This window comes from Apus apus, chromosome 6 (assembly GCF_020740795.1).
Source record: "Apus apus isolate bApuApu2 chromosome 6, bApuApu2.pri.cur, whole genome shotgun sequence".
Lineage (NCBI taxonomy): Eukaryota > Metazoa > Chordata > Aves > Apodiformes > Apodidae > Apus > Apus apus.
The window spans coordinates 6,472,593-6,485,236 of NC_067287.1; the positions used below are offsets into that span (position 1 = coordinate 6,472,593).

General features: G+C 43.1%; 1 protein-coding gene across 1 annotated transcript in view; it reads right to left on the reverse strand.

The window, feature by feature from the left end:
- THSD7B (thrombospondin type 1 domain containing 7B) overlaps positions 1 to 12,644 on the reverse strand; it is a 326,234-nt gene that overhangs the window by 31,429 nt on the left and 282,161 nt on the right. Inside the window, exons 18-19 of the mRNA XM_051624219.1 lie at positions 2,423 to 2,556; positions 1,529 to 1,682 (exon numbers count right to left, since the gene is read on the reverse strand). Coding sequence (XP_051480179.1) covers positions 1,529 to 1,682; positions 2,423 to 2,556 — 288 coding nt within the window. The remainder of the gene's footprint in view (positions 1 to 1,528; positions 1,683 to 2,422; positions 2,557 to 12,644) is intronic.

The window sequence follows — 12,644 nt, forward strand, 5'->3', positions numbered from 1 at the left end:
GCACACAGCCATCTCAGTTTAACAACGAAGCGTTGCAGAACAGCTTGTGAAAACATATTGTTCAGTTAATTGCATTGGCATGCAGATGCCCTCACCATGTAAGAATTAACATCTACCGTGGCAAAAGGATGTACAAGGAGACAGAGGGATGGTGGCACTCAGCCCTGTCAATGCCAAGAGCTTCGCTGCCTGCTGGAGGGCAGCCACGAGCTCTGGGCATCCTCTTCCCGCTTCTGTGGGCTACAGTCTTCACCACTGCCAAAAGGACTCTTGAAGCAAAAACTCGGGATGTATTAAGGATACCAGGGTGCTTAAAGCTTCAGGTAGACCCTCACGACCAAGTGACTGTCACCAGGGCACCTGAGAAATACCCAATGGCTTCGAGGATCTCTGCATTAGACTGCATGATAAAATGAAGAAAATCTCTCACTTAAAAAGAAAGTCAATGGCAAAGAAACAGCCTAGCCACAGTGGGCCTTTCAGAGGGATCCAAGCACCTGTATCAGTTGTAAAAGTGTTACACTTCATCAAAGCTACACTGCTCAGGAGGAGGCGAATGCAGGAAATGAAACATAAGATTTTATTTGACATGTTCTTACTGAGTATATTGATACACTACACAAAATATTATGGAAGGAAATTACCTGTGTCAGCAGTAGTATAAATACCTGTCCAATAACCACTCAGACTTTTGATAATGGGCTGTTAACACAGGGGCAATGAATACATGTTTGTCACTTAAAAACATCAAGCAAGTCTATTACAAACCTCCTGAGATAAAACCTGGCACCTATTCCAACACCGATCAGAGAGGAACAACGGGTTTGAAATTACATGCTTTGAGGCCAGAGAGTTTCACAAGGCAGAATTTGCAGCTTCTTTCCATCTTTGCACACTTAGGAAAACACAGAGCACTTGGCAGTGGCTTGAACCCCTGCATAATTCACCATGTTTGGAGCATTTTGTGACATGAAAAATTGTTCAGTCATCTTGCTGCCATGCCCTTCTGTTGCTGTTGCCTGAAATCAGGGTTTTGAGGAGGAGGAGAGAGGCTGGACAGAAATAGAGTCTGTTGAGAAGGGTGAGCTGTCATCACCCCCTCAGATCTGAGATGTGTCCACAGGAGTGCCCCCACCATGGTTTACCTGCAGGTTATTATGACAGTTGTGCATCACTCACAGAGCTCCCCCTGCAAATATTTCCTAATGCAGACAGCCCTTACTGCAGCTGGAATACTGGTCCCCTCACCTGCTGTATGGGTCCTGTCGTCTAGACCAAGTGGAAGGATGAGTTGAATCAACAGACACAGTAATAACTATGTGTTTTACTACCTAGCTTTCTATAGCTCTGTCTCTGTAGAAATATAAATATCTCCAGATTCAATCATACTGGCAGGATCCACTAAGCCTGACTTCCCTCAGAAAATAATATACTTTGATAGAAAATAACTACCTCGTGAAACAGTTGAAGGACAGAGAAGTACAACAGCTGAGGAACATTGCCACAGAGACCAAGCCAGAGAGCCTACCTGTGGACACCTGCTCCACTGTCCCCAGTCTGACACAGCACACTCACTGGGACAGTACAAGCTACACTTCTGGATCACATCTGGGATTTCAGCCTGATTACACAGTGCGTTGGGCACAGTCTCCCCTCCGTGGTCCTCAGCACTGCTCACACACCTACACAGAAAACAGACATTTTCATTAGGGCATCACCAGGGTACTACAGATGTGATGGATACCAGCAGGTCTGCCTGACCCTGTAACAGGGCACTACATGCAACACAACAGCTATATGCAGCATGGCTGCTCTGAACATAGAAGTGATCATGTTAATGCAAAAGCAGCTACTCACACAATGTGCATTTGGTACTAGCAGATTTCAATAACCACTTTAAATAAACATTTCAAACTTCATACAGAGGGATTTTAACTTTGATCAGCTGACAGATGAGCGAAGAGAAAATGACAGCCAGCATAAACAAACCTTGTGCTCCTGCTCGTAACAACCAAACATTTGGAAATCACTCAGTGATTCCCTGAGCCTGGGGAATGGATGCTCACTAATAATGAACACAACTGCAGCACATGCAGGGTCTGTACTTGGGGAAAATGTTAGCAAATGACAATATGGAGGCTTTGCACCTCAGGGGGCTTGATGTATATATGGCATTTAGGTTGAAGAATTCTAATTTAAACATCATGTCTTCTTCCTGAAAGATGTCTTCATCGTAACACAAGGCTGCATCTCTGAGATGCTTTCTCCTGTAAGCGGTTGGACATCAATGCATGTTTCTTTTCATTTGAAATACACTGGACTCAGCAACGTACTCACTGTCAGGTGGCTAGAATTGCAGCTTTATGTAAGTACGTCTCAGCTCGTTTTCATCTGGACTACCTGTGCTTTTGTCTTCACGCACCTGACTCTCCTCGTTTGTATTCCTTCTCCACAGTGCAGGGAATTCTGTTCGCTGTTGATTTTGCACGGAGACCACAGTTCTACTACCCAAGAATACTGATTGCACTCGGTGTAGCATGGGACTGCCTCGTACACCTGCCAGGAGAAAGAATCAAAACTGTTCATCTGAACTATCCAGGTTAGCAGCTCTGCAGAAATGCCTCAGCCAAACCCAGGAAAAGGCACACTGAAAAATCCTGGCTTACACTCCTTATGTCAAGAGTGTTGTAATAGCTTTAAGTCATTATTGACTCGCCAAGGGATTTTTAAGTATACAATAAACAGTAGTGTGCATGTAGCATTCTAGGAAACAGGATAAATAACAGCTATTTCCTGCAGCCAGAAGAGGAACTCCATTATAATTTCATTTGCCTACACTGCCCTCACTATAATCTATCACACATCATTCATCAGGACTGTATGGACTGCATCTTTTGTGTTTCAGAACATACAAACATCATCAGCACTCATGTATGTGTGCTTCTAACATATCCTTGTAAGTCATTTACTACAAAAGAATGACATTTCACGCAACCTTCAAATTTCATTTTTAGACACAAAACCTATAAATGCTTTTTTCCCTTCAAGTGACTTATCTCTAAGACATCTCCTAATCAAACACTACCATGTATTCACCTGAACTACAGTATCTATATATAGAGAAAAATAGAGCCAAAAGCTTGATAAACATTTTTTAAAGGTGCTGGCTGCTCAGGTTGTTAGAAGCAACACCTTGAGATGTAATACTTTAGCAGATTTTTATGTTTAAACAAATGAATGCATTAACAGCTCTATTACAGTAATGAATAGAAATTACTAATTCTGAATCCAGTTTGTCTGCAGAAGCTGGTTTGAAGCTGCAGTGTTTTCTCTTGCTTTGCACTGCCCTGAAAAAATAAAGCGCACCCAAAATTTCTTCTCCCACGCAACAGAATCTCCTTGGCCTTGCTGCTGTGGAGCCATTCAGTTCTCACCATCAAAATAACTGTAAATCAACAGCCTGCCTCCCAAGTTCCCCCTCCTCCCCCCCCAAAATAATTCAGCCACACGTTTAATAATTTATGGCTTCGTTTAAAGACAGCAGATTATGGCTATGCATGTTGTGGCCACAACAATAAAGAAAACTTATCTGCAGTATTTTGGGGCAGGGGGAGGGAGGAGAGAGATCGAGATACCAGTCTGAAAACAAAAGTGGTGCCCCACCAGAAAATTACCTTCACAGCAAATGCAAGTATGATTCCTTGCTAGAGAAAAACACTCAAGAACAGAAAATGTCAGAAATTAATTTTAACTGTGGGTTAGTCTATACATTGTGCATTGGTTTAGCAGAGAGGAGAGAGTAAGACAAGCTGGGAAGTGCAATATGTGAAGGACAAAAGAAAGAGGGAAGCAGAAGTCAGACCGATGGGGGCAAGCACAGCATGAGCTTGTAAGAACATTGTGTTTCATGCAGAGGAAAGGACAAGGGAGGGGAACACAGGGGGCAAAGGCAGGAGTATGACTAGTACCATTTTCCCTACATATTATTAATCACTCCTTTTCGTGACCTGTGGATAACTAACACAAGAAGATGTGCAAAATCTATTAGGACCACTACGGCAGGGATTAAATATGCACAGCACTAACTTCTGGTACAACATTCTTGCAGCAGAGAGTGGGGTCTCCCTGTAGCCTTCTTGGGGAGTGCAGGTTATTGTGACTTCCCCAGCCTGTGCTGGGCCTGCCATAGGGCTTTGACAGAACACAACACACTGCACCCACCTCACAGCACCTGCCAGTACCTGACAGGGCTACAAGAAAGCTGAGGAGGGACTTTTTTCAAGGGCACTGAGTGACAGGACAAGGAGACTGAGATTAGATATGAGGAAGAAATTCTTCACTAGGAGGGTGGTGAGACATCGGCACAGGTTGCCCAGGAAAGCTGTGGTTTCCCCACCCCTGGAAGTGTTCAAGGCCAGGTGGGATGGGGCTTGGAGCAACCTGGTCCAGCAGAAGGTGTCTGTGGCCACGTGGGTTTGGAACTAGATGATCTTTATGATCCCTTCCAACCCAAACCATTGTGATTGTATGATAGGGGCTAATAATTTCTGCACAAGGCAGTGGTATTTGGCCTAATGATATGATATATAGGTATTTATTTATACATTTATTTACACATTGTACAAAGGGCTCATAGAGGCTGCTTCCTAGAGTGAGCAAGCAGCATCACGGGTGCTCCGCTCATCAGCATTAACTGGGTTACAGGAAGCAATGAGGGATAGTCCCTGTTGAGCAGGACGGATGCACGGGGAAGCAGAGAGCCCATTGGCAGAGAGACACAGGGCAGCGCACCCAGCCCCGCTCTGAGCCACTGTCCTGCTCTGGCAGGTCCCTGTCACCTCCAGCCACCTACTGACTCCTGCAGCCACTTCCCTGCCACACACCGCATTCCCCAAAGACAGCCAGGAGACGGATGTAGAGACAGGGAGCTCTGCTGGCCTTTCAGCTTTCACCCCACTCCCCACAGCAGCCACTGGCCCTCACTCAGGCCAGCCAAGAGCTTAGAAATCCTGGCTCCTTGTCTCCATGACCTCCCATGGCTCTGCATTAACATCTCTTAAACCTCAGGCCTCTCCAAACCAGCAAAGCCCACCTGCAGATAGCAGTAGAAGCCCAAGCCAGGAATTTACAACATTGTGGTGGCCAAAACCTCCTGTGGCATTTACCTGATGTGAGTTCTGTGCCAGAAAAGCAGGATGGTCTGAGCAGGGATGGGATGCCACGTGAACTAAATCTATGCCAGGAAACACATGAGGACAAAACAGAGATCTCATATGCAGCGACACAAATACACGTGAAGTGATACTTCAATGCACTCTTTCAAGAGCAGGCAAGATTGCAATAATGAAGCCATTAACAGAGCATTTGTATTCTGCTGTCTGATCGTGTCAAGCTGGTAGGATGCCACGTGAAGCCCCACCAGCTCTCCTCCTCTGACAGACAAGACATCCCACTCTGCACCAGAGGAGGGAGGGCACACAGCTGCACCATCCACGCAGCACCTCAACACCCATCAGAACTTCCAGATCGTTCAGGATTCCCAAAAACCCGAAATACAATTGTTACAAATAACCTGTTTTCCTAAGTTATTGTGCTGATACCACTGCGCGTCCCCTCTGTAAACAACCCCTCTCCTCTGTCAGCATCGAGCAATGTTGTCTCCAGTAGCACCTGTGAATATAGTTTGTGACTCTATCTTTACATTTAAAAAACAGTGATGTGGCATGTGTTCCTTTCTTCCACAGGATGATGTTTTCCTCCCATTTCTCTTCCCTAGCTTGCCATAATTTCTTTTCAATCACTTCCAATTCTTGCTTTTGTATTTGAAAAACAAAAGTACCACACCTTAAATCCTTTCATTCCTATCTTTTGCTAACAGCTGTGGTACTTAAGGAGGTCAAACAGATGATGCTCTTGATTTTGAATTTTCAAAGACTTTTGGCTAAGCCTTGTTCTTTGGATCCCACCAACCAGGGAAACCTGGGATCACATCTCACCTCCTAGGTCCATGGGAGCACCCTGTCCCAACCCTGAAGAGAGACTGGGATGGGCTGTAGTGTCCTCACTCCTCACCCAGCCCAGGGAGCCAAAGTGCCTGAGCTGGAGAGGGTTGGCTTGTGTTCCCATGTATATCAGGCTGCAAAACAGAGCTTGTTCAAACATCAAATTAGACACAGTCTCAGTATCCTGGCCCACATCACATTTGTCATCTGTTGCCTCTTGTGCAGATACAGAAGTCTCTTGTCCAGCTACACCACTTCTCTTCCCAAGCACAAAGACAACAGTTCATTTGAAAACAATCTGCTTAATCCTCACCCTTTCCAAACTTATGCAAACCCACTAAGACAGTGCATTTACAGAAACCTTCAGACTGGTCTACCCAACACAGGTATGGAGCTGTCCTACCACAGTCCAACTCCTGAAAGACAGGAACTAAATGAAGTCTGTGTGATGGGCGCAGGGGCCATGGTTCTGCACTGCTTGGGTGGGGGAGAAAGATGCTGCAAGCTGCAGCCTGTTTTGGGCTGGGTGAACCACGGGGTGAAGAGATGCCTGGCTGAAGTTGGTGGGAGTTTCACTGCTGACTTTCACAGGACCACTGTGTCACTCTTTGCAGCCACAACTAATCTGAGGTACGTTAACATCTGAATCCTAAAATCAAGCTGATGGGCACAGTTCTAAATAAGATAAAGGGAAGAAGGAGAAAAGCTACTTTTTAAGAGACAAACTGCTATCCTTTTGCCCTAATAAGCTGCTCCCATTCACTTCAATGCAAAATCTGAGTCCTTGATAAAGTGTCTTGAAGGTGACAAACACTTCAACAAAATATACAAATGTTAATCTATTTATTTAGTCTTTTAAAAGCTGATACTTGCATTTTAATGATAACTTGCTCAGCTGATGTGATTCATTAAAAGAAATGCAAACCTATACTTCGGATAGCTGTTCTGATGAGCACCTGCAGAGTAAACCAGAACAAGGTTTGACACTTCTGAAAATCACAGTTGATTTCATATTTCAGTGAACATCAGGATTTATTGTGCCTTAAGGTAAGTATTGACTCTGGTTTTCCCTCAGTCGATATTTTAGCTTTCAAGACAGTAAATCTTGGTGTTCACCTCAACTAAAGTCAATATCTGCTTATTATATTAGAACAATCAAACTGATCACTGTAGCAGTTGCCTGAGACCTTGAGGACAACCTTTGTGCTATTCGTTTCTAATAAAAATGGCCTAAATTAATTGTGAACATAAGTTCATTTCATATTGCTGCCCTTATACTGAGGTTTCACTAGACATAATACCTTGAAACAGTCAGAACCAAAGAAGTAACAACCTACTTTTAAATTATGGAGACCACCATAATGACACTAAAGGTAGAAAAGATCTCACACAGGTAAGACAGCTGATTTGCTCTGGTTTGCAAAGAGACTCGCTAGTAAGGAAATTCAAGTGCAGATGTTAAAAGCACTGCTGCTTAGACTGACCAGCAACTTGCTCACTTTTTAATTATTTCTGCATACCCACTTTTGTGTTTGCCGCATATCCAGGCTGCAAGAAGAGCTAACAGTGGGATGTTACCATGCAAAGGTGGACCTCTCCTCCTCTTACAGCCTACAGCCACCGCTCGGTGAACTCTGGACCACAGCCAGTGCTTCTCTTGCAGCCAGCATGACACCAATGGATCCAGAGCATGGTGGGAATCACAGAATGCCAGGTAGGAAGTGACCTCAAGGACCATCTGGTCCAGCATTTCTAGGTACTACTATAGTTTATATGAGATGGCTCAGCACCCTGTCAAGCTGAGACTGTCCAATGCGGGGGAATCTACCACTTCCCCTGGGAGACTATTCCAATGTTTGACTGTCCTCATGATGAAAAATTTACCTCTTGTGTCCAAACAGAGTCTCCCCAGGAGCAACTTGTGCCCATTACCCTTTGTCTTTTCCATGTGAGTCCTTGTAAATAGGGAATCTCCATCTTCTTAGCAGCCACCCTGTAAGTACTGGACTGTTGTAATAATGTCTGTCTGAAACCTTCTTTTGTCAAGGCTGAACAAACCCAGTTTTCTCAGCCTCTCCTCATATGGCAGGTCCTCCAGTCCTCTGATCATCCTTGTGACCCTTCTGGGGACCCTCTCCAGCCCATCCCCATCCTTTTTGTAAAGCAGGGACCATAACTGAACACAATACTCCAGGTGCGGTCTGACAAGCGCCAAGTCGAGAGGGAGGATAACTTCTTTATCTCTGTTGGTGATGCCCTTGTTGATGCAACCAAATACAGCTCCAAAGATGTCCATCTATAGCAACTACCCACAAATTTCAATTCTATGTTGACTCCATCCAGTACATCCAAATCTCTTCTTTGGTTGTAACGTGCCCATATATTAACTGAATAATCTCTACAATACGCTACTACTGCCTTAGCACTGCATTTAATCCAGAACAGGTGATTTCTAATAACGAGTTTATTTTATTTAATTCTTTAAAACTGAATTAAACGTAGTACTTTGTTAATTACTTAAGTGCATGTTTGATTTGGCAGATCCAAGCATGCATTCAGAAGCTTCACCAAACTAACTGAACTATCTGAAGGACAAGTACTTGCACATTAACAAACACTACATCACAGAAATGACCTCATTAAAATTTCAACATTAAATAGTTCTCTTTAAAATAAAATTGATTTTATCTCATGCTAGTTTATGTACTGATCACAATCATCAGAAATATGGCAACCACTCTCCAGTATTAAAACAGATTGGGCAATTAATTTTCAAGAATTTTGGATTTTGCAAAGCAGCCCTTTCAGTGACAAATACTTGCCTTCAGGTATCTGGATGCTGCAAATAGTCACCAAAATAAATAAAAACAACTGTTCAAGAATGACTTACAGCACAAACATTTGAATGGATCAGCATTCAGTAGGACTTCTGAAATCCTGAATTTTTTTATGCCGCTAGAAGATACTTTCACAAATATTTGTGAAGCAAATTCAGCACTTTTAGTTTTTGTTTACACCCAAATCAAAGGAGTTAGTGTTTTTTACCTTCTTTGTGGTATGGAAAAAAAAGAAAATCAATTAGAGTTTGGCTCGGGTTATGAAAAGCCTTCACTGGCAGTGAACCAAGTTTCTAGAAAACTTAGACCTGCCTACAACTTTGCAGCTGGCAAAAGGATGGGATCAATTGCATTCTGAGTACAAAACATGAATTGAGAGTCAGGACAATAATTACTATAACATAAAGACACACCAATTCCCACTTGGCAGTGGGAAGTATGGAAGGCAGTATGGAAGCTCCTACAGGAACAGACCCTTCACCATTCTCTGAGGGACTAACCATGGTGACAGTCTTCAAATGCACCGCTGAGAAATGGTTCTCACTGAGTAGGAAGGGTAAAAACAATTACCAATCCTCTGAAGTTTCCCCTGCTCTACATTATCTATTTATAGCCTGAGCCTCAAAACGACTCAACTTTAATCCTAATTTACACATGAGAAAACTGAGGATGAAGAATTAAGTGATTTATTAGACACTGGCGAGGGAGCCCTCAGGGAGCAGGGGACTGAATCTGGAAATGCCCTATTTCTTCCACTAACTGTAGTATGACATCTCAGCTTAAAATCAGATACTGAAAAGTTCAGAGAAAGACATTTCAGGATGAAGCCATTAAAAAAAAAAAAAAAAAGAAAAAAAAGGCAAAAAAAAAAAAAAAGGCAGCACTGTAAAATTCTGGCTGTAAAATGAGGAAAAAGAGGAGACAACAGGAAAGCAGCAGAGTATTCTTGCTATAAAGATATCTGGGTGCTCCCCATTCCCTCACCAGGGCTTTTAAATGCTTTTACTATATCTAGTCTTTTGCTGGACTTTAAGAAATGCTCCTTAATGCTCCTAGTTAATCCCTTACTTTCTTCCAACAGATGCTTAAATATGCAAAGACAGACACTGCTGTATTTCAAGTTAAGTGCAACAAATGGAAAATGCCTTGTTTAGAAAGCAAACTGAAGTGAGCTCCGCTGAACACCAGTCATGACAGCTCACACTCACACTTCTAATACGTTGCTCAGCAAGGTTTATTAATTCATATTTAGTAGTGGGAAGTGGTTTTATTTTCTGTAGGATCAGGGCAGGCATTTAAAACACCAAGTTGCAATATAGTAAAGTATGAGTATGTCTTCCTGGAGTATATAAGAAGTTGGCATCATTCAACATGAGAAAATAAGGGGGACGTGTAGCTCCCGACCCTGAACCTGCCTCCTGGTTTAACTCTAATTTTTACTGTCTCTAGAGCCTCTGAGGAGCAGAACACAGCAGGGAGTACAACCTTGCAGGTACTGTGCAGATATTGGGCACTTATTTCTACCTGAGGTACTCAAGCAGGACAATTTAGTCTTGGTTATGCAAAAAAAATGGAGATGTTGAAGTGTGAATGGGGGACATGTGAATGCAACTAAAAACAGCCAGTTCCTGTGGCTCTGCTACTCTTTATTTTAGTTTTTAATCTTTCTTCAATATCAAGAAAATACTGAATCTCGACAGGATAGCTGTAAATGCCAGTTTACTACATTGTCAAATATGGGGGTCTAAAGCAAAGCAGAAACTCATTAGTGAGAGGTTTTGATGACTCCAGAAGCTGTAGGTGCTGTAGCTTCTGCTGTCTCCCTGTCACAGAGCTAGACAAGCATAGCAAATTTAAGTAGATATAAATAAATCAATGTCCTGTGTTTTTGAAACAGCACATTTTGCTGCAGCTGAAGGATAGATTCAGAGGTAACAAACGGATGTGGCACCTCTCTGGATGAATCTATTATGCAGTAATAAATGTCGGATCCCATTTAAAAGAGAGGAAGGGAAAGAAAGTTGATTGATGAAGAACAACATTGAAGCCCCTTTTTACTAAATGAGAACAATAAGATGAAGACAGATTGCAACACCAACCTGAGCCTTTGTAGATGTCCATGTTAGCAGGGCATGACAAGCAGAAAGGAAAGAAAATTATATATTCATTAGTTTAGCTGCTATATGATAATATTGCGAACAAAAAGAATTTTAAAAAGCTGAAAATCTGCTTCAAATAAAATATCTACAGTCTAAGGTTGCATTCAATTCTTCGATTTCCCCATCTGTCAAAAAAAAAAAAATTCCCTCAAGCAGAAATCAGGCATTTATTTGTGAGCTGAAGAATAAAGCAGAGCTCATTCAGCTTCATCCACCAATCCTTTGGATATCACCAATGTGCCTGACATTCAAAACCTTAGGATAATTTAAAAAAAAAATTAAAAATCTATGAAATCTGATAAAAACCCCTCACTATTACAAAATATCAATCACAACAGATACAAAAGGCTTTCAGACATTTCAGTCTTAATTGGGTGGCACTGTCTTTAGTGAAGCCTGTAGGTGACAGGCAGGAGGCATGGCAGGTGGCATGCAGCGAGCTGGCCTTCACCAGGTGGGACCCCATCTCCATGAACAACATCAATAATAGATTTCATTAAGGAAAGAAATAATTAAATGATAAAAATTCCACAGTGTGGGCATACAGCACATGCATGTCCTACAGGAGGGCGGTGCTGAGGCGGTTGACACCAGCGTCTCCAGGGGGTTCCCAGGATCTGCACTAGTTAAGTCCATATGAAATCATCCTGCAATCACTGAAAGCATGGACAACATAAACATCAGCTTTTGCTAACAGAGCCTGGGCAGCCTGGTGCTCCTCCTCCCACTGAAACACCAAAAGAAGCCCATGCAGATGTGTCCCAGGAGCCACCCTGGCACGGGGGACACGGGGCTGCTGAGCCAGCCTGTCACCCCTGCTGTCCTCTGCCTGAGCTCCCAGCCACAGCACAGCCTGCCAGCAGGTCCAGCACCTGTGCCAGTGGGTATGAGCAAGGGATTACTAGATCCAGAAGCCAAGTCATCTGTCACATGAAATGAAATAAATGCTGGTACTAAACACAAACAGTCCCAAAGAAGCACTTTCTTTGTAAGCATCTGTACAATAAGCAATTTAAAGGAAAGACCATGAGAGCTTACTGCTAAGTTAAAAACGATGCCTTGGAGACAAAGTTTCAGCCCTAGTCTTTCTTTTAAGAGATTTTAAATCATTTCAGGGTCTAAACACTTCAAATTGATATTCTATCAGTTCATATTCATGTCTTAAGCAAGAATGAATTAGCGTGGCAGTCACATGTTTGTCCTTACAAAGCATGATCTCAAACTGACAATTTTCCACATGAGATTTAAAACTGGTTGGCCGACAAGAAGGACTTGATTGATAGAACTACAGACAAGAAACAGAAAAGACTGGAAGTGTCAGGCAACTGAAAGTTATGTTTTTCTGAAACACACTTCCATGAGACTACACCCAAGGCTGGAAGCAGAGAGAACTGCCAAGTGCTCCTGGGGCTCCCCACAGTCACAGCAAGGAACTGTCTGGTTTTAGGTTCCTGCAGAAGCAGGAATAGAAATGCAAACCTGCTCATAACCTAATTGTTTCATTAGGATGAGACTGTCACTCTCACCCAGCCCGCTCAGCAGCAGGTCTGATTCCTCCTCATCAGCATCCGGATGCTCGCAGGGAGAGCAGGACAGAGGCTGACGGATGCGTGATAGATCCCATAGCTTTGGAGCTCGGAAAGATC